General features: G+C 36.0%; 1 protein-coding gene across 9 annotated transcripts in view; it reads left to right on the top strand.

The window, feature by feature from the left end:
* fryb (furry homolog b (Drosophila)) overlaps positions 1–23,374 on the top strand; it is a 56,768-nt gene that overhangs the window by 3,841 nt on the left and 29,553 nt on the right. For 3 of the 9 annotated variants that reach the window (XM_044140085.1, XM_044140082.1, XM_044140081.1), the window contains exons 1-10: positions 5,315–6,092; positions 16,546–16,739; positions 17,607–17,660; positions 17,806–17,945; positions 18,329–18,419; positions 19,621–19,700; positions 19,796–19,876; positions 21,587–21,755; positions 22,076–22,168; positions 22,348–22,446. In XM_044140085.1, coding sequence (XP_043996020.1) covers positions 5,846–6,092; positions 16,546–16,739; positions 17,607–17,660; positions 17,806–17,945; positions 18,329–18,419; positions 19,621–19,700; positions 19,796–19,876; positions 21,587–21,755; positions 22,076–22,168; positions 22,348–22,446 — 1,248 coding nt within the window. In that variant the 5' untranslated portion in view covers positions 5,315–5,845. Of the gene's footprint in view, positions 1–5,314; positions 6,093–11,132; positions 11,259–14,357; positions 15,200–16,545; positions 16,740–17,606; positions 17,661–17,805; positions 17,946–18,328; positions 18,420–19,620; positions 19,701–19,795; positions 19,877–21,586; positions 21,756–22,075; positions 22,169–22,347; positions 22,447–23,374 lie in introns of those variants that run through there. The other 6 variants (XM_044140084.1, XM_044140083.1, XM_044140089.1 and 3 more) reach the window with 4 other exon arrangements.

Genomic DNA, 23,374 nt, shown 5'->3' with positions numbered 1-23,374 from the left:
AACTTGTTTTTTTTATTGCATCTACACGATACATAATAATGAATTAAGATAACATAGTGGAGTATAGAAAACATTGTTTTTAAAACAATAAAACTTAAATGAAAAAAATGTGAGAAAACTTGAATTTCTACAAGTGAATTGCTCAAATAAAAAGCATGCTTTTCACTCAGATTGCAAAAAGATTAAGATTAAAAGATTAAGATACTCACTATATGTCAAATTTTATATTGATAATCTGAATTACTGCTGGGAAAGGAGCAGATTTAAAACTAAATTGACATTGTAAAAAAGGCAAACTTTAATTTAGAATCACTTCAGGGTAAACAGAGGTTGAACTTGTAGCTTTTTCATGTTTTAGAGCTATTTTTCTTCGTTATGGTCTTGTTTCACAGCACTTAAAACATTGCTTTTATAAGAGAAAATAGGGTAAAGCATTACATAAATGACTTGGAAATTTCCCACACGCTAAGCACAAAAATGATCTATTTATCTAAGGTGTACAGTGCTTGGAGGACAAAATTATAATTTGTGAACTACTAAAATGAAAGATGTGTGTACCAATCACATCCCAAAACAAAACTGAAAGTCTAAAATATCATTGACAGCAATTTGATCCTTGCAGTGAGCTCAAGGGGGCACTATCGTAGAGCCAGTGTGTTGGTTAAATCAGGATAAAAAAAGAGAAAGGGACAAAGGATAACACAGAATAACAGCCATTAAAGGAAACTTTACTGATAGCAGTAAATATAGTGATAGCACCCATTTAGAAGTCAGTATATTGACAAGCGTTCTAAGAATTCCAAATACTGTCATTTCAGTTTAATTTATTATTCCAGCCTGTTACGGCCTGACATTTGTAAGTTATTTACATAGATATCTTTCTTAATTTATTATTACTTGTGTCTTTTTACACTGCTGTATTATCTTATTAGGTTCCTGAACATATCTGAACACTGTAACTAGAAAACAATTTAGAAGGGTGTTGCCTTAAAAATTCCAATTGAAAAACAAGTTCAAGAAAACTGAAAGTCCTAGTCTCGTGCCCAAATGTTGACAATAGCACAATGCCAGTACAAACAGCCAGAAATAAACTACAGTTACCCGACTGCCTTTTAGAAAATATCAGTTATGATACATAGCAAAGAATAAGTACATCTATAATCACTCAAAGCACTTCAATTCAGTTTTATGGGGATTACTTTCCATGAGATTGATTTATTTAATTACAACATTCCTTATTTGTGGATTCCACAACTAATAGTTATAATTTTCCTTCCTCGGGTATGGGTCTTTGTCAGTTCTTTATGATTACCATGGGCTTTCTTGCTACTTATCAGATTAATTCTGGTCAGAAGACCATATATTGGGATGTTTATGGTTGTGTTATCCTCTTTCTATTATCAGAAGGTGGATTGAACCGTTCTCAATAAGATGCTTAAGGCTTGGAGTGTTCTGAACTGTTTCTATTGGTCTTCATTATGTGTTTTTTGTTTACTTATGTTGCCGAACAAACCTGTGGGCTTCACAGACAAGCAGTAATTATACAGAGATTGATTTACACACATGAAGTTTCTGTGCTGTAATTGGTTGCATTGTATTTTAATTTAAGGACGATAAAATAAAGTGAGTTGATTACAAATGATTATTTATTCTTTTCGGTTTTATCCGTAATTTGAAAAAAGAAAAGGACATTTTTTTCCCCAGGTCAGGATTATAAAGTTTTGAAATTTGGAAAAGGGTGTTAGTACTTTTGCAAGACACTGTTTTTTTTATCATATAGTTTATAAATGTCTGGCATAATCTTGTGAAAAAAACTGTTACAAACCTGGAATGGTCCTTATAAAATACCTGACTCAGGGTGAGGCAAGGCTATCACTGGTTTTGTTTTTTCAACTTAGTAAAACCATGAGCTGGAGTCTTGCCACAGTGCATAAGCCCAAAGTAAATGTGTTTATCCCCATAACTCTCCTGTTAGACCGGCTGAGTGTCCAGGACAGTCTGCAACAACAGTTACTATGACAACGTGTTTGAGCAGCAGATGGAAGAAAAAGTTTTCCCCAGGAGAGGAGCTCCAAGTTGTTGCAATTTAAATAGTAATTAGAAAGATGATTATAAGAAGAGGTCATTCAGTTTGGGAATTATTTTTTTGCTTTGATTAGAAGAAGCACAGTTATTTTGCAAAAGTCATTTCAGATGACAAACTTGAGTAATTTGAAAAGCAAGTAAAAATGAGGAAATGAAGCAATGAAGAATTGTTTTAATGATTAAAAAGAAACCAGCAAGTGATCATGGCACAGTCATCGTGGTTTCATTTGGCTGAGACCATGTCTATATGGGAGAGGAAGTAGTTTTATATTTCAGACTATATGTGAGACGGATTGGCACCACTTTGTCTCTCTTCTTTTAGCTTAGGATCCGCTGCTCCTCCATCAGGGAGACAATGATTTATGTGCAATATTGAAAAACGAACAAAACAGGAAGAGACCACCAGACATAGGAACATAATGACTGATTAAATTAAGAAAACATTACATTACTAAACAAAGTAGGGTGTTGCTGGTGGTCAACTATTGTTAAGATAGTATTGTTGTTTGTCCACAAACCCAGGCTAAAAACAAGCTGTTACACTGTGGTTTATTGTTTACCTTTTTGGTTGTGTTACTTGGTCTTGGTAAACCAAAGTGTATTTACAGTGGGTAAAGGGCAGCACTTATGTCACAGTTATCTTAATGATGGATGACAGTATATATGGTGTGTATTTGAATTGCAAAAAGCTTTAAATAACAGAAACTGACAAGCTTGTTTGATATGTGTATTTCATATGTTTATTGATATCAGCAGTTTATCAACAATATCCTCATTTTAAAAGATAATTAAACTAGGAAACAACTTTACATCCCAAAGTGTTAAAGGGCTTCAAGGGAGTACAAAACAAATTTGATTGTGTATTTGAAGAAGTAGATTGTCAGTCTTCGACCTGAGTCTTAACACAAGCGGGCGATCAGGCCCAGCAAATATTAGGCAGAAAACCTGAGAAGCCTGTCAGGGAACCTGAGTGGTGTCTGCTTTCACACATCAGTTGTCATGGACAAGGCCCTGTCAGAAAGCATAATGTTTTATACAAACTGTTGGCTAAAATGTACTGCAAAAACAAACCTATTCACCAATTAAGTCCTCCAGCCTATTGTTTACCCATATTCGCTTTAATTTTGGCAACATCTTAAAGTGCAGGGGTTTTTTTAAATTGTCTTTTTTTAGCTTTATATCACATTAGAATGGTATTCCCTCATCAAACACACACCTGGAGTGCTGTTTTGATTATTTTATGCATATTGAGGAATCCTTGAATCTCCTGTGGCAACCACTCATTGGTGCCCAAATGTTTGCGCTCACAAAACGCCACCCTTTTCCAGGCGTTAAATTGCAAAGACAAATTTGTTTCAAGTCATGTTTGGTATGGGTAGCATTTTTTATAACAACTGAAGTTAGCATAGTTACTTGATTATGCAATAAAATGGCATTGTGAGCCTGGAAAATACATAATATTGCCTTTCAAGAAGCCACTGCTGTTCCCGACACTCTGCTTTCACCACGTCATCACAGCAATGCTCCTCCAATAGCTGTTTACAACCGTTCTTTGGAGTGTTAGACTGAGGAGTAGTTTGTATGATAAGCTCAGTAGACGGTTTCACCAGGTGTTTGCTAATTGGTGCTGCTGCTAGTCTAGTGGAACTGTGTGGAGAAGGTGTTGGGGAGGGGTGGTCTGTGGGGCAATAGCTCAGAGGAGACTGCAGCTCCAAGGAAGAGCTTTGTGTAAATAGGTGGAACTCCCACATGGCTGTCAAAGGAGATGCAAGGATTTCTCAAACGTGCATGAAAGAATCAAAACAACACTCCAGGTACATTTTTGATACGTTATCAAAAATATACCTGGAGTATAACATTATACTGTTATAACATGAGATAAAGCTCGAAACAGTCGATTTTACATTAAACCTTCTCTTTAACAAAGTGCACAATGGCTTTATCTGTATCCTGTATCTGTATCAGTAAAGTTAAGTTGCTGCAGTTTACAACAAAATCTCCCTTACTCTTATCTTCTTCTAACTTGATGCCTTTCCACACTAGACCACTTTGACCATTGAGAACATAGAAAACTTTAAGACTTATACAAGTTTTGTTGTTGTCACACCCACAAATTATCTCTTGGGTGAGGCACTCAGTGGAACTGATGCCATGACAATAGTGGGGTAAACAGCAGGAAGTTAAGTGAGGGTAGGTGCCTCCTGTGAGACACTAACTACCCAACCCTCCAGAGAAAACAGAAGTGAGATACTGTATGCACTAATGTGCTTTGAAGAGAACTTAAGGAGAAAAACAATATTTAGTAGAGCTGTCTCTTAAACAACCACTCTTTGCTTTTCTGCCTATTTAAGAGTTGTTGAGCAGAATTAGCTGTGAAGAATTTTGAGGGCAACTATTGTGACTTATTGCCTGATTACAGTATTACATGACCACTTGCAATTACCCTGACAGAGCAAAGCAGTATGTTACACTTCCTGTACAAAGTTAGGAAGATGAGCAATAGAACAATAGTTTGCATTTTGTGGGTCTGAATTGATGTCTGCTTTCCAATGTTTATCTAAGAGGTTTTAGCATAATTTTTTTAACAAGTACTTTCATGTTGTAACAATTTTGTGTTTTCTGTAGGCAGTTGGCAGGCTTTGAAAACCAACTTCACTTCTCATTTGTCCTGCTGTACACTTATTACACAGACAACACTGTCTCACTTTTAAATTTTTTAATTCATGATTCAAGACTGTTTATCAAACTGCCATGTAAATATATTCAGTGTGAATCCTTCCTGTTTGTAATGACTTGGTTTTTACCTCTATGAATAGGTGTGTCTCAGTAATCCTACACCATTAGCATGCTGAGTTTAATGTAACTGGTTGAACAGCCTCAACCAGTGAGGCACAGGGACTCTAGCGTTTATACACACCCACATGCCATGGTATGGCTGTGTGAGTCAAGCAGATGTATGCTTATCTGTCATGCTTTACTCCCATAGGAAAAAAACAGAATGAAAGCAATCAACAGACAGATGTGGGAGAAAGAAACCACGTCAAAAACATTATTGTTTTTTGGCAAGAAAAAAAAATGTGAGCGGAAGGCGGTAGCAATGAAATGGAAGAGGGGGGGAAATCTCTAGAAGAACCACCCAAACTTTCTAAGCCACCCAATCAAGTTGCTCGCTTAGAACAGGATCCCTCCCACGATCACCACCTGAGAGCAAAGAAACACAGCTGTGCCTCACAGAATGAAAAGACTGAGAAAGAAAACAAGAAGAAACTAAAGAACTACAGAGAGCAAAAGCTGGGTTTTTCAAGACAGTGAAACATCTTGGAAAAATAAAAATTGCTTTTCAAACAAGCAAGACTATGAAAGAGAGCTTAGAGCCTTAACAAGAACACACAAAAGCGACTCTAGAGACAAGAATCTGAATCTCTGGAAGAACTTTGTATCTGCAACAAGACTGTGAGCTCACCGTTGCCGGATTGAATGAACTCAACAAAAGGGAAAACACCATAAGAGGAAACTGGATATCAAATTGTGGACAAAAAAGAAAAGAAGAGAGTGAAGAAACGTTTTAGAACTTCCTGATTTTCTAACACATTTCTGGAGTTTTTTTGGTTTTTATGTTTGTCTTATTTATTTTTTCTGTTGGAATTTAATGTTGAACCATGTAGTATCTGTTTGCCAGCTCTGAAAAGGGTTTCATTTTGAATATTGACTTCTGGGAGCAGATTGATCTCCAGCACCTTGTGTTACTGACGATACAGACATGTCTGTAGAGGATGACAAATGCACTAACAGCTTTAAGGATCAAAGCAGTTCTTCCAATCCAAGTAATGGTCAATTGCAGAAGGAAGCTTCAGACCTGGTAGTTCCCATACAGAACCAAAGCCATGATGGGATTGTCCTGGATCGCATTGCCTCTTTGTCACTGGACACATTTGACCGCAGCGACTTCAAAGGGAGATTTTCAAAGATCCAACTTAGATCCAGAAAGAGAACAAGGATCCTTGCAGGTAGGTGAACGCATGCTGTTATGGGTCCTGTTTTACCCCGGTAAGAACCCTTATGTTTGAATATAGAATATAGAATTTTTTGAGGGAGAAAACTAAAAAATATTGGTTCACACCTAAAATAGTGATCCTGAACTCACCAAATGGAATGTGAATATGCAGGTTTTTCCCAGCAAAGAATGTGAAGAAGTCTGTGATCTATTGCTACCTTCAGACCCTCTCTGTCTCTACATGTCTGCTGCAAGACCTAAGGGTTAGCAAGTCTTTGTTGTGACTTTTGTATGCTCTTTGAGACCATTTTTGTTTTGAGAAAACAGACAGTTAATACTTCACCAATAATCAGAGGTAGAAGCAATGTTGTTTGGTGGTCTAAACCAGCTTGTAGTGTCATGTTCAAGCACCCCTAAACAGCTTCAAAGTTTGCTTTTTCAAGGTCCAGCAAATGTTGCTAAATAGATAATACTGAGTAGAATTGAAATGCTTGTTTTGAGTGCAGGACTTCATTGGTTTACCCACATATACCACATACATTGTCATTCATTACACTTGTGGGACACATGTTACTTTTGAAAAGGATTGTATATCAATGCCCAAACTTGTAACATTTTAGCATCAACAAAAAGCTACAGCAGCATCAATTTATTACCAGGAAAAATCGAGAGAACCCACTTTTCCTTTTAGAACCTTATCTGTTAACTTTGCTCCAATTTCATCCATTCACAGAAAGAAGTAGGTAAAATGAGGAATAACCAAGTGTAAAGTCAAGTGCTTTTTCTTTAGTAAACCTGTAATATAAAAAAAACACTATTTCAGAGATTATTCAAAAAGAGTAATGTGGATGTAAAGTGAAGATAATTTAGAATATTTGGGTAAGTGGAGAAAAAGGGTCAACGTAATTTTGTTCCCTTAGTGGGAATTAGCCAAGCTTCAAAAGAAGAGTGAAAATGTGTGCAGTTAAAAGTGGAAGGGGAAGTTTGGGCTAAAATAGTGCCAGAGTACCACCTGCACAAACACTTCTTTCAGAAAGGAATTAACAGCGTCTTAGAAATAATTGAGCAGGAAGGTTAAAATGGTCAAATTCTTAAAACAAGGAATACTATGAAATTGAATATTGTGGGGCTTCTCTGTTGTGGTACCATGGACCCCCGAGGCTTTGATGTGAAAGAGGCAAGTATGCCTGGCATGAAAACTTCTCTCACTCAGACATTCTTTAGAACAGTGACCTATTGGATCAACCCAGCTGTGTTAGTGAGACACTACTGTGTGAACTGTAAACCTCAAACATTCTCTCTTGGGATGTATGTAGCATTTTACTCCCATGGTGTTTTGATGTTTGAGTAAATATTCCTGACAATTATTCAAAGAAATATTAAGAGATAACATGTCAACATGAAATTAGTATTGTTGCGTTTAATCTATTTCTTTGGTTTGGTCAAGAGATTAAGAGCTTGCAAGCAACTGTTTCCAGCATAGCAATGTTTTTACTTTCTTATTACCCTGTGACATTGTAAGTTAAAACACAAGTTAATTGTGTTTTAACATAATTAAAACACAATTAGGTTTTAATTGTGTTTTTAGGTAAATACCACTTAAACATTTTTTTTAAAGTTCAGGCTGACAGTAACTTGATAGACTCCCAGAGTAACTCATTCATTTATTTGCAACTCTGAAGATGTGCCACAAGTTCTCCCTTATGGTGGATGTATAGATAGTGAATGTAAACTAATAAAGACAGGAATCATTTACTCATTGAACAGCGCTCTTTACATCAAACGTAACTCATTTTTACTTAGCAGGTGAGTAAATTGCTATTACATTAAACAATCATCTTTACTAGAAATATAAAATATATATTTTTAAAAAATTTATTTTTCTGTTTTTGAACTTCAGAATGAAACCAATACATTCAAAAACTGATTAATTAGAAATTAATCAGATGACCATAATGATTCTTTCCAATTTTTTGAAATGAACATTTAATCCATCTTTAATTTGAAGTTGAGTGTATATGCACTACAATTCATGTTTGTTAATTTGTTCATGCATATGTGATTAGATGGGTGCATGTGTGTTGCCTGTGTGTTTGGAGGAATCACATTCCAGCAGCTGGCATGCCCAGGCCTCTGCTCAGAATGTGAGGAATCACATGAGTTTTGCAAGGGTGAGTGCATTTTTTTGTTTAATGATTTTCATTTCTATCCCAAAATATGGGTGCAGCTGTTACTAGCTATAAGCAGATTTCCTTCTATTCTCATAGTTTTCTATTAATTTGAATAGATTTTCCTATCTTGTGTTAACTTGGATAAACTCCAATGAGTATTTCCCATTTATACTTTTCTCTGTATGAGCAAACACTTGCTCCATCTAGTACAGCAAAAAATTTGCATCTTAATTTGAAAATTTCTCTTTTTTTAGTACGAGGAAACTCTGTATCACAGGGAGTTTTTTTCTTGCAAAAAATTTATATTTGTCAGTATGTTACTTTTAAAGTAAAAAACTTTTTCCGTAAATCCCAACAATTAACAGTACATTATCATCTTGAGTGTCAGAAACACACACACAAAATGCAATTCTTTATAGAAACTCTGTGGTTAGCACTGTTATCTGAGGCATTTTTGTGTGGAGTTTTGATTCATATGTCTACTCTGAAAACATGCATGCCAGGTTAATCAATCACTCTAAATCTCCTTAAACAGTGAGGGTTAGTGTGTGAGATCTTAGTTGTTTGTTTTATGTGTCTCCTTATTTACTTTGTACCTGCTTCCTACCCATTGAACGCTGGGAAAGGTAAACACTCCCAACCTATAAAAAATTAAATGGTTTGGTTTAAAAAATGAATGCATGGACAAAGATGAGAGAGTGAACTTCAGTAGATTATAACAATCTGTGAGTATATCTGATGTAACAATAACAATATCATTGCAATGGTATCACAATGGGATTTGCTGATAGTATTTTCTCCATGACTGTAGCAAAGTAAACATAATTTCCAGACCAGATTCAGTTTGCGGAGGTTCCCTTGCTGTATCTCTACTCCTCTGAGATCAGGCTCTAATTGTCTCTTAATGTGAATCAGGCCATTCTGTGCTCCGTAAACCTCCTGTGAGCAGCAGCTTTCAAGATGCTCTATATTATATGTGTCCCCTCGTCCCAAACTCACAACTCAATGTCCTCTCTCCCTTTAACATATCCTGTGGCGCTTCTGCAGCTCAGGATGACGTGTGGACCCTAATTATGCACCTCTTATGCACATGTAGATTGATCACCTTACCTTTACGTTATAGTTTTACTTTGAGTATTGAATGTAAGAAAGCAAAAGGAGAAACATTTAGTTTATTTTCTGTCTAACCAATTAGTTATTTTACTGTCAGTAACTATCCTCTTACTGTATTAATAGAGAGTAATTGAGACTGGCGAATGGCATTTTCTGCCTTTAAAAAGTAAAAGTAATTTAAAAAAAAGTTATATAATCATTTTGGTTATGGCCTTAGAATGTTGTTGGCTAATTTTTTGCTTAATTGGCCCTGACTGGTGACTAGACACAAATGTTGTCTATTTTCAATCAGTGAACGCCCCCAACTAGGAGACTTTAAGTTGCTAGTTTGAGTTTCCATGAGTAGTTTAAAATGTAGTCATGATAAGTACAGAGATGTAATATGTTAATTTAAAGGAAGCTGTTTTCTACAAAGACATGTTGAAACATATTTGCAGTTTATTCAGACTTTGAGAAAAAGCAAAACTTGTGAAAAGGAAGGCTAGATGGAGCAGAGCGATGTTGCTTGATATTAACCTTTTGAGCTTCCAACCTTTTTTAATCTGTGATGATCACTTCTATAGGAATGTATAGACACTTCCAATGTCTCTATTCTGTAATCATTTTTGCTTTAAAATATGAGTAAAACCCTTACTTATCAAGTCACCCTACTCTTACGCACTTGGAATGATGTTGCCTTTGCTTCTAGTATAAATAATTAATGATCATTTATAGCATAAAGGCAAAAACATGATGCTCATTTATCTCCTACAAATGTTTTAGAGATTAGAAGTTGCTCCCGAGATTTTTATCTTTAAGAGACAGATTTTACGTACTCAGTATTAGATTTCATTTAGTTACAATTCTGTCTCTGGCTTATTTTTTTTCTTTTCAAAAAGCAACAACTTTTTAAATCCATTAAGTATCCCCTGTGAACCCGTCCACCCAAAAATTATCCTATTTGATCCTCCTAAGTTTGAAATAATTATTTCTATGTTTCATTTTAGTGTTATAGTTAAATCATGTCTTTTTTTTACATGGGCTTTATTTTTTTTTCTTGAAGAAGCAAGGACTTGTCAAGATCCAACTGAACTTTATTATAATTTTTTTCCAATATAGAAACATAATATTAAAATATTTTGTATCCTACTGGAGAAAGTCAATATATCAAATAACAGATCATCCGTATGTGATGTCTACGTGAGGGAGTGATGACAAAAAGGTGCTATTATTGGCTATAGGCTGATTTGATCTGGCTGTCACTGTTTCACTTCGCTCTCATTGGCTTATAGTGCTCATAGCATACTTATGGTACATGTTATGTAGATATACTGAATCATCTTCATCCCATTTTCCTCTCTCTATGCATTGTGTATTACTCAGTAATACACAATTTTTCTCATTCCCATTTTTCCTGCTTGTATTTTTTATGTTTCCTGCAATTTGGTGATTTATGTTCTCTGTTGTCCTCTCACTACCTCCTTCTCACCCTCGCTTTCTCCTCCCTCTAAGAGGATTGGCCGCTTGCGTCTGCTAACATCTGTGTATCACTGTCCTGAGAGAGCAAAACAGAGAGGGGGTGGGGGCGTAAGCTAACAATATAGCAACGCAGAGCTCAGGCAGGACTGACATACACTTTCATTGCTCGTGCGTAGACGCACTCAAAGCAACAGACAGCCGCAACATCCGCATCGCTCACTGCCCACCTGCATCGTCCTCCCTCTCTCCTTGCCTCTTCGCTCCGTCAACTCCTCCTCCTCTCACTTGCTTCACTCAGCACCTCATCCTGCCGTCCTGTTCCCCCACTGCTGTCTGTCACCGTGGCGACCTAGCCTCTGCAGCCATGGCGACCAGCCAGCAGGATTCGGGGTTCTTTGACATCAGCCTCAAGTCTCTGCTCAAGTCTTTAGGAGGCAGTGAGTACAGCTAACAGATGACAGTTGTTGTTGCCGTTATGCCGGACAAATGCCTGACACATAGCATGATGTACACTTGTCAGTATTTGGCAATGTTATATAATAGAACAACCTTCTGACAAACGCTTTGTAAAAGAAGATAACGGCTTCATAACGGCTTCATGCTTTGTTTTTCTGAGTCACAGAAAAGCTGGCAGCTGATGTACACTTGTCAGTATTTGGCAATGTTATATAATAGAACAACCTTCTGACAAACGCTTTGTAAAAGAAGATAATGGCTTCATAAGTCTTGGGTACATGTTATTCCTCAGTAGTTTTCAAATGCCACATCTTATGCTCAGCCAACAGAGTAGAGCTTTCTGGCTTTGTTATAATCATAGCATAGCAGATTTGGATCTTAACACACTTATCTGTCCACTGAAGTTTTTATGCTATTGGCATTCTAAGAAAATCCAGAGTCTCTCTCAGTTTCCTTGCTTTTGTTTACTAAACAGAACTGCTCTCACTCTGAGGCAGTTAGAAGTGAACACCCAGCAGCATCCTCCATCAGTTTCTGTTGGACACTGTGTTCCTCAGCCTGACAATGATGGGTTTAGGAATCTGAACAATCATAATAAGCAGAAAGCATCCCTGTCTTATTGCCCCAATGGGACTCATTGTCACGCCGCCTGCAGTTTATCATCACCGTGTCATTAGTTGTTATGATGTTGACTTTGAGGATGCAGAGATTAACCAAGCGGTATGTGCTGGGTTGAATTTTGGATATTGATACTAGAGTGATGCAAGCTTTTTTTTGTTTGTTTGTTTTCTTTGTTTTTGCTGATGTAGTCTATATAGGGACACTTCCAGAAGTAAATAGATTTTATGAGAGTGTTTGGCTAAATTTAGCTGGATAACGAGTAGCAAGTTAGCTTAGCGGTCTGGCTCATTAGTAAATTTTCAGATGATGTGATCAGCAATAGCAATCTTTGTTTTGTTTTTGTTGTTTGTTTTTGAATATTTCATCTATTTTAATATTTTTTCTTCTGGACTAAATCACATAAAAGATAAAATTTGCACTCTGTTACAGAAAATGAAGGACTTAAAAGATCTTGCCCATTTTTGAATTGCATCAAATGTCCCTATCAGATTCCTACTAAATTCAAAAAAATGACATTAATATACATCCTTGTAGCCGATGCTTCAATAGATTAATAGTAGTGGGAGCTCTTAGTTAAGATGTATTATAAATGTCTTTCATTTCACCAATATAAGTAATTGTTCTTTACCAGGACAAATGTACATTTCATGTAGGAGTTCTGCTTTTCAAATGTATTTCAAGTACATTGCTGAATGTCTATTATTTAATACATCATTCACCAACCCAACAGAACTTGCAAGATTGCCAGACTTTGTTGCTCGCAATCATTGTTTGTCAGCTTTCTTCTCCAGCAGCAGCCAGGTTAGGCTTTGTTGGGTCTTGTCAAGGGCGGTTAAATTGAGCTTGTTGTTATTCTCTCTGCTGTTAGACATGAGTCATCTCTAGCTGTTACCTAGAAACATGACAGACATTTGCAAATACATGCACAGGATCAATCATTTTTGTATATCAGGAAACATTTTGGGAGGCTTTTAAACACTCAAATTAACTTCTTATCCATGGTTTTGAGATGTGAGGCGTCATCCAGGTACACTGTGCATTAGTCTTTACAAAATCCGTTAACTGATTAAATTGTATTTTCTTTCTTGTTTTTATACATGTAATTTTAGGGTTGCACCAAGCAATCATCCAGTCAGAAACAAACAAGTAAAAACATATTTTGCCATTTAGATAATGTGCCATAATTCAGTTTCACAAGGTTGTGGAAACAGAAACAATGCTGAGGGAAGAAAACTCAAAGTTAGCTTTGTAACCATGTTTCCATGTAAGAAAGGCATTTATGGTTAAGTCAAAGAAATTTTTAATCATGTAAGATGATAGTTTCATAGAAACAACTTTTTACTACATTTTTAAACATGTCTGGGGTTTCCTTCAGGCTGGAAGACAGAGAGTGAAAGTGAGACCTAACAGATAAAAAGGTTGAATGACGTAGAGTAAAGTTACTGTTTTAGTGGTAGGTGACAGTAACAGTGATAAAGGCAAGCTTTAAAAATAAATATGATAAATGGCAGCATATGGAATAACAAATATTTAAGCATTTCTGCTGAATTAAAGCATGACTGGAACTATTTGCATAAACTTGATTTGTAATATTTAATATGCACTCTTAAACAGTACTGCAAATACTGGCGTTTTTTTACACCAACATAATTCTAGTTAAAGTTTCATTTGTTCACTTGAAATCCATTATGTTCCATTATGTTCCTTATGTTGGTTTTATAGAAATGGTTGAAATGAGGTATTATTTCTTAACATTTTTTTATTTCAATTTGTTGTTTGGGTTTGTATTGAAACACATGGTATTTTGATAAAGACATTCTAAAATATCAAATCCATAATACCGTTTTGCTTATTATTGAAAATATTTTGAGTTTTTCTTGATGCTTACTGTGTTCCATCATACTTTGTATCTTTCTTGCTCAGACAGTATTTTAGTTGAAGCAGTAAAATATAATTAAACATGTACATTATGTACTAGATGTTCAGAGTTTGTGTTGAATGATCTCTTGAAATGCTGAATCATGCAAATCCCTGTGCTTGTCTGTCTGTTAGAGACATGTTTATGTTCTTTTCTAATCTTCTCTCCCCTTACTTTTTCTGACACATTCATGTACAGTACACACAGTTAAGTTCACATTGGCAGACACCTTACAATTATATAATTTGGAAGCTCTAATGGATTCATTTGCTTGGAGTCAACCTGTTTTTAGCTAAATGAGATAAGTGCAATTTACTTTGAAGTTAAGCCATGTTAAGTTGTTTGACTTCCGCCAATTTCCACATCTGTGTTTATTTTTTTATGTGTGTTTTTGTGAGTGTGCACTTGTGTACGAGTAGGGGTCAGTAGGAGTGGTGGGTATGTAAGAGAGTGACCGCCAACCGTCTATATATAGCGCCTCCCTCCTCCCCTTGGCTCTCTCTTTGAACAGTGTTGAAATTCCAACCCAACTCTTCTGGTCGGACCTTCACAAGGATAAGATTCTGCTTAACTGCTCCAGACAACTTGAAGACAGCCACTTTTAGAGAATTGCTTCATTTCACTTCTTCATTCCAATAGGATCCAAGGACTCAAAAGTCACAGGAACTACTGTTCAGAGACTAGGTGGCATGTCGGAGGCAGGACTGGAGCTAAAGTAGGAACTGACAATTTGACTGTGGACTCATATAACTGACAGACATGAGGCCCTGGACAGCCTCTGATCTTACCAAACATTTGGAAATATTCTCAATCCCTGTTTGTAGAGTCATCTGTCAACAAAATTAGTTTGCACTTGCCGTTTTTTGATGTTTTAAAAGAATACCTTGATGCCATCGTCTCTTCTGAGACTGGGACTCTTTGAGATCTGAGGCGTCAAGCAACATTCACGTGGGAAGTGTCAATCTGGCTCTGGCTTTTTCCAGTCTGGAATATCATTTGGATAAAATTCGGGATAGCCCTTTCAATTCAGTTTTTGTGACATCTTTCTGTTCAATTTGGTCAAGGATGGAGCTTCACATTTTCAGCTTTGGTTAAACTGACCAAGAATTAAAAACAGACATTAACGTGATGTCTGTGATTTCTGGTGTGTTAGATTATTTTGGTAGTAAAGAAAAATACCGTAAAGAAAAATACTGTCTTGCAAGGAATTGCATTTATAAAGTTATGGGAGCTGACTTTTACTTGCAGTAAAGTCCAGTTGCTCCTCCGTCCTACTACTTTGTCCCTTTTTCTAAACTGTACCTGTGCCTTTTGTCATTTAAATCATGGAAGTCCCAACCAAATGGAGTAGAGCTAGTGTCATCAGTTTCATCAAAGGCCTTGGTAAGCTTGCATGGCCATGCATTCATATGTACACGTGTGTGCATCCTGTGAGTGCTCAGGTTTCATCCAAACGGCTGGTTGAATAAGGACAGTGGGGCTGTGCGCTCAGGGAGTTAGTTCTCACCTCTCCACTTAGTCAGGTCACATGGTCATGGAAGGTCAATTAAGACCTGACATTGTTGTTATCTGATACTGTATGTGTAGGGGTGGCTCAGGCCTTCTTGACATATGCTAAATCATCAGGAGCTCAATATGAGTATCCGTGACCATGTGTTGTCTTATCTATGTTCAGCCTATTGAATGGAGTCTCACAAAAGTTGATGCTAACACCTGACACTGATTGAGGTACCCAACAGTGAGGAAAATTAGGATCTGTTGTTACTAATATTGTCAATATTTAAAACAGTAATACTTTTGGGTGATTTTCAAATAACCTGCAAGCCTAACATGCATTTGCAAGCCTAATATGCATTTGTATTCCCAATTTTCTCACAAAAATTTCTTAAGTTGTTTCAGGATTTGATTTATTATATTTATGAACATTAAATTTCAAGTCTTGCCACACATTCAATTGGATTCAGGCTCTTTGACCTGGCAATTCTGTTGTAACACCGAGATCATGTTTAGGGTTGTTGTTCTGTTGGAAGAACAAACTCCAACCCAGTCTGAAAATTTTCTCAGTCTCTCATAGGTTTTTCATGATATTGCTGTAACTCAATTTCTTAGTTTCTATAAATATTAGATTTGTGGAGTAGACAACTAATCAGCCTGACAACAGATATTGTGTAACCTCAACCATAAATCGCTGCAGCTAATCTACCTGTCAGTTCTTTGTACCTTGATTAATGTTTCCTTGCTCAGCCTGTCAGTTTTGTTAGACAGCCATGTCCTGTTAGGTTGGCAGTTTTTTCATGTCCTTCCTATTATTTGATCATAAACAGTGATGAGATGTTCAAAATATGGGAAATTGTTTTAGGATCTCATGCTGCTTTCCACTTCTTCAAAATCGTTTTCCTATGTTCCTTGGTCTTCATTATGTTCTTTGTTCACCAATATTCTTCAAAATACCTTCAAGAACAGCTGTTTTTATAACTAACTTAAACTACTCATATGGTAACTTTATATGCTAATTAAATTTTGGATTTTATTTAGAGATATGAGACTAATAGGGACTGACTACAAATACCTTCTACACTTTCCATATTTTCAGCTGTGCATTGTGTTGTTTTGGTCTGGCAATAAAACATGTAAATTACTGGATACCTTCGCAAGACAACAAAATATAGCACAGTTGGAAGTGAGTGTACGGTAAAAATATTCGATAATTATTTTATTTGTTTCCTCAGCTTCTCCAGTGGGACTGAAGCCACCAATCCCGCCAGCCAGTGGAACGTTGGGAGAGAGGAAAGGTCCAGTCGTCATGGCGCCTGTTAACGTAGACCCTGAGAGCAAGCCGGGGGAGTTTGTCCTTAAAAGCTTGTTTGCAAACTTCACCTTGCTCTCTGAACGCAAGATTCGCATCATCATGGCGGAGCCGCTGGTGAGTGAGTTTAGATTGATTTTTCCCATACAGGTTTGTTTCTATTTTTTCTACCTTTTCGCTCAAGTTACAGAATCAATAAATATACCTCTGGGTCATTTGACTGTATTATCTAAATCAATTTTTAGGAAGATCTTTACTGACTAATATTTTTCATGACATGCATCCTAAAATCCTTAGCATTCTGTCTCTTATAAAACACAATCTAACTTGGGAAAGTTGAACAGAATTTTCAGTCTTTTTGATGGAATATTCCAGGATGGACTGAATATAAAAAGGGGGGAAGAAGTTAATAAATCGCATAAACATTTATTTAGGAATATAGATGAGCTAATTTGTATATGATGCAAATACCACAGAAACTTCCTCTTTATACATTTACATACATAAAAGTAGATTTGAAGCAGAAGACCTGAGTGATCTGGAAGGGCGATACAATGAAAACATGTCTTTAATGTATACTATTTTCTGGACTATAAGACACATTTTCTTTCCAGAGTTTTGGTAGTCCTGCGACTTAGTCAGGTGGGACTGATACATATTTTTCTTCTTACTGACATATTTATTGACTGTTGCGTTAAATGTTCATTTATGCTGACTGACGTAAACCAAGGAGTTAATTCTATCTGCAACCGTAAGAGAGGGGTCACTAATAATTAATTTTGTGCTGCCATGGCAGTCAAAGCTGAAAAGCTGTTTTAGACACTTAAGACTGACGATTATCCAGACTTTGTCTAATAATTTCAAAGTTATGTTATATTTTCCATAACTTAGCTTTACATGTGCAATTCCATGTATAAACAAATTAAGTAATTTGTCCTTGACTCTTTGCTCATTACCGTCTCCTTGGTTTCTACTTATTTCTAGGAGAAGCCACTTAACAAATCCCTTCAGAGAGGAGAAGACCCACAGTTTGACCAGGTGCGTCTTCCTCATATAGATCTCAACAGTCCTTCTCTTCTGTGCCACCATAAATGTTGATATTTTAGTCATTTATTGTAATACATTAAGTCACAAAAAGAGTGAGTCTATATTCCACCTGTTCTTCTGACCTCCTTCTATGCAGCTGATCAGCACCATGAGCTCTCTGGCAGAGTACTGCCTGCCCTCCATCCTGAAGACTTTGTTTGATTGGTATAAGAGGCAAAACGGCCTTGAAGACGAGTCCCACGAATACAGACCCAGAGCCAACACAAAGTCCAAAAAGTGAGAAAGTAAAAACAGAAAGAACTGTCAGTTTAATGCTTATGTTACTACTTATTTTTAGCAAAAGTATTTCTAAATGCATTTTCTATGTATGAGCATTACGTTTAGAAGATTATTGTTTGAAAACAATGTACAAATAGACTTATTGTCACATTACATAGATATGGCTTCCCATAACATAATTCATTTAGATGTACCTGCGTCACATCAGTTAATTTTTATTTGTCCTAATTTTCACTGTAAGGCAAAGTGGATTTTCTGTTTAACATATCAAGATGGTATCATTTATGTACCCTATTGACCTCAGTTTAATGACAAAAATGTTTTAATTTTGAGACAGATGTGACAACTAATCATTGTTTCTCTGACTGTGTGTCCCTTAGTGATGAACAACAGAAGGACTACTTACTAGAGCGGAGGGATCTGGCAATAGATTTCATGTTTTCTCTAGTGCTTATTGAAGTCTTAAAACAGGTGAGGCTCATTTTACAGTTTAATTAGTTACTGAGACCTTACTGGATGTCTTCCTCTGATGTAGAGAATTTGTATTTACTGTTAAAACAACATAGCATCTCATGGGAAAATTTTTATTTATTTATTTTTTTCCAGCATTTTTGACACATGAATATGTGATATCACTTTTGATCATTCCAAGAAATAAAAAAAATATATATTAAATAATAAACTTGAGAATATAACTTCAAAATGTTATTTAAATAAGTAGTTGTTGGTGAGAAAATACACATAGAGGTATTATATTAAGTGCACATGATGAGAACATCCTTAGTAAGCATTTTGAAGCAGGTTTGTCCTGTTTAAACCTGAAACATATAATCCAGAGTGCTTCTTAAACTGGGAGTTAACATTACAATACGGCAGAAAGAGCAAGAAGATTGTAATAGTTCATGATCCTAGTAAAGGCTCTCAAAATAATATGAAATCAACTTTTATCAAATCAAAATAGACTGGAAGACATTCAAACATTTCTTGACAGACTATAAGATGATAAAGGAAGTGTCCAGATTGCTAAAATATTACAATGGGATGTACAGTAGGCTCTGGCTGCTGTTAATGTGAAACTGTAGGTTTTCACAATTCAAAAGAGATTGCACAAAGTAAATTTTTAGACAAGGTTATCTTTTGGCGTAATTATGTAAATTTTACTTTTAAAGAACTGAAAATCTAACGGAGTGACGAAGTTGTTTCACAACTATTTATTTGTGTTTCAAACATTCCAATCATATAAAAAAATATGCATTTTACATCAAATCAACAATTGGTAACTTTTCCTAACTTTAGAAAACCAATGACTCTTATGTCATTTGGTCTCAGTTTACTTCTTCATTAGGTAGCTAATGATTCATTTGCTTAAACCAGCATTTGGCAAGCATTATTTATTGAATAATTGTTGTTTGCATTACATTTTAATCTGGTATATTTTGTCTTTAGCTTGTGATTTTAATGCAACATAAATAAACAGATTGTTGTTGAAAATGAGAATCTTACCTGGTGAAATAAGCGTTAAATAAATAAAATAAAATGTTTTTACTAAATTTACTTTTTCTTTTATTTCACAATTTTCTATTGTGTCCATATATTGTTTTTCTAAGTATTTTGTTTTCCATTACAACACCATCTTAATTTGAAATTCAGTAATACATGTATGTTTATTCAGATTCCTCTCCATCCTCTATTGGATGGACTTATCCAAGAAGTCGTCAACTTGGCTTTCAAGCACTTCAAATACAAAGAAGGGTGAGTAGACTTAATATGAAAACCTTGGCTTTTACGATATGTGTGTTCACCAAACATGATTTGCACTAATAATCCTGATTGTGGTTGCTTTTTAGGTATCTTGGGCCCAACACTGGCAACATGCACATAGTGGCTGACCTTTATGCAGAAGTCGTAGGAGTTGTTGCTCAGTCAAGGTACCGGATTTCACTTTTTTGATTATAGTCCAATAATCCCTGTCATGTTAAAGCCTTTGCCTTATGTGTCAGTGTGGACTTTGTAATTATAGTAGCAACATGACCTCAAGCTAACCCCATTTTCAGTAGTGACAAATGCTGTCTTACAGACAAGCTCTAAAATTGACAGCCATTTGCTGTGTTCAGTTGTGTGTGTGCGTGTGTGTGTGTGTGTGTGTGTGTGTTTATGCACACATGGATAATAACGACACTCTAGATGATGACCCTCTAACTCTGTAATGTCTGTAATGAGAGAGTTCATTTTGCTGGAGGTTATTATCATGTAGTGTGGGTTGGCAAAGCAGCTCAATGACTGCCACCAGACACAAAGCACACACTCTTTAGCACTATCATTAGTTTAAGTCAACACTCTGAAATCTAGTTGAGAAAACAAAGAATCTCTTCCGTTTGAGTGATAATGTTATACTTTAATAAGTTTCCTAAGTTGAAATCTCATTTCATTTGAAAGTTGGGTGAACAGATCCTTCCCCATTCTCTCATTACTCATTACTCACTTTCCTGTCAATTAATAATCAATAAAGGCCATATATATATATATATATATATATATATATATATATATATATATATATATATATATATATATATATGTATATATATATATATATATATATATATATATATATATATATATATATATATATATATATGAAAAAAGGAAGAAAACATTGTTTATTGCATTAATAATGTTGTTGTTCATACATTTATTAATTGATTTTAGGGGATTTTCACATGCAGAAATAAGCAAAATGTAAAGTACCCACTTGATAAAGTTAGTACAACAGAATGGCATATCCCCTTAATTTGTTCCTTCAGCAGGGGAATTCAAGGCGTATGGGCAAGAAAGTGATAGGAAAATACAAGAACAACTTTAGAGAAAAAATGGCAACAGCCTTGTCCAGTAAATGTGTTGATTTTAATAATCACAGTGACCTTTAGCCTCCATAACATAGTTCATCTCTGAGCTCAATTTTCTGTGTCAAAAATATACGTATATACATTTGTCTGTCTTGTCAGCAAAGTTTTTATTTGCATGTAAGCAAAGAAAAACTGTACTAGTCCTCTTTCAGCCATATAAGAAACCACATCAAGGGTGACTGAGGGGGTACCAACTGCATGTTCATTACTCTTTACTTCATGCAGAAAAGGAAAACCACTGGTGACTGCATTACTTTTTGGGCTTTCTTAACAAATCACCCTTGATGTTAAATTTTTATATTGTCGAACCTGTAGCTATTTAAAACCTCGGTCTACTTTATACTAGAAAGCAGCCAATGCCTATGTGTAGGTTCTTCCCAACAGTGTTAGTACATCTAAGAGTATGTGAGGAAAGCACATGTTCTTTTCCCTCTACATCACCCCTTCAGATTCCTTTCTAAATTTAGGCCAGCAGAGCGCTGTTGGTTAAATGCATCAGGATCATGTGTAAATACACAAACACACACTGAGCTCCGACTGAGCATAAAAAATAACTTGTTAGTGTGTGTGTGTGTGCACAGAAATATTAATATGTAAAAAGGTTTTGCTTGTTTTCAGTAATTATTCCAGTAACTCTAACCTCACTTGAGGGAATTGTAGAAATAGTACAGTTTACCAAAACACCAGAGGCTACAGCAGTTATTCACATCTGGTCACTATTCCCCCTATCAGGTTCCCAGCAGTGAGGAAGAAGTTCATCTCTGAGCTCAAAGAGCTGAGACAAAAGGAGCAAAGCACGTACGTCCTTCAGTCCACAATCAGCCTCATCATGGGACTCAAATTTTTCCGCATCAAAATGTACCCAGTGGAGGACTTTGAGGCCTCTTTTCAGTTCATGCAGGTAGGTTTCACAAAAACCATTTGCTAACTTTGTTGTTATTTACATACAATAAAAATCAGAAAAGCAACAATAACAATCTCAGTGTGTTTACTGACAGATGCAATATTACTTAGCATCTGCTGGCATCTGGAAGCTATGTTAAGCTTCCATCTGACCGCAGTAATCAGCAGTTAGGTGTCTGGTTTGGTTTGCCTTTGATGGCAATTGAGTTGTATGTTTCTAATTTCCTCCAATCATAATGGAGTTGAGATTTGAACTGATGACCTTGCATAAACGTGTTTCGATCACTGATGCTGTTTCTTGCCTCGGTGTGTCAGCAGGAGTGTGCACAGTATTTCCTGGAAGTGAAGGATAAAGACATCAAGCACTCATTAGCTGGACTCTTTGTGGAAATACTTGTACCTGTTGCTGCTGTAAGTGCATTCTGTTTAATACATAATGTCACATTCTACTAAAGAGCTTTTCTTACTAAATCTTGCTATTTTGTGTTAATATCAAAGAAAACAGGATTCTGTGGTAATGAAGTTATAGTTATGAGGAAAAGTATTTTTTTTTTTCTAAAGAGAACTCTGCATCATTGTTTTTCTCCCAGAATGTGAAGAATGAGGTGAATGTTCCCTGCTTACGAAATTTTGTAGAGAGTTTATACGATACCACACTGGACCTCTCCTCTAGGAAGAAGCACTCTCTGGTAGGTTTCTGACCATATTCTGTTTCATTACTGCTCATCTTATTTCATCTCTTCTCTATTACCAACAGTTACTTTGAGCACTCATGGTAGCTCTCGAACATATGGACTTTCATCGCTCAATGAGGAGCGGGTTGAGAGATTAAAGAAGGGCAGAGTGATGCAGGGAAAGCTAACCTTTAAAGCCAGTTTGGAATTATTAAACCGCATCATGTAGCTAGTTGTTGGAAGCAGCACAATAGATGTAGCAGCACATTTTCAAAACCATAAAGAAAGCAAAAAACCATTTCAGTCGACATACACTGGCCAGAAATGTAACTTATCTGCTACCAGTTTTGTCCAATTATGATTTTACTTTAAGGATGTTAAATAACATCCTATTTGCTGTCTTTACAGTATAATACGTAGTTTTTAGTAAAATAAAACATGAATATCTGACAAACGACTTGGCTTCCTGCTATTTGCATCTATGAATGCAACCATTAAAGTTTCTGACACATTTTGTGCTTTTCTCGATTCATTTTTAAACATCTTACTGATGGTGAAAAAAATTTGACATGTTTAAATCTGAGTGAGTTTTTTTTTTTTTTTTTTTCCAACCAGCGGATTGTATCCCACGGTTATTTGACTGGCATAACTGCTAACAAGTAATGTCACAGAGCTGCTGGGTTGTATTATTGTTGCGTGCTGCTGATAACTGCTATTTTAGTTACCCACCTGGTAACTAAACGTTATACAGCTATGCCACTCCCTTGGTATGCATGCTTATTTCCACAAATTCTCTACATACTGCAGCCAACTTATGCAGTCAAGCTTTTACACACCCCTTTTCAAACAATACTTTTTTTTTTACATGTATTTCCGAATGAACATTACTGAGCATTCATGCCCACTGACAATGACCTGCAATGACAGATAGCAGAATGGACAG

The sequence above is a fragment of the Gambusia affinis genome, linkage group LG15, assembly GCF_019740435.1.
Source record: "Gambusia affinis linkage group LG15, SWU_Gaff_1.0, whole genome shotgun sequence".
In the NCBI taxonomy this organism is placed as follows: domain Eukaryota; kingdom Metazoa; phylum Chordata; class Actinopteri; order Cyprinodontiformes; family Poeciliidae; genus Gambusia; species Gambusia affinis.
The sequence above is the reverse complement of the archived record's forward strand: the minus strand, read 5'-3'. Positions and strand labels throughout refer to the sequence as shown.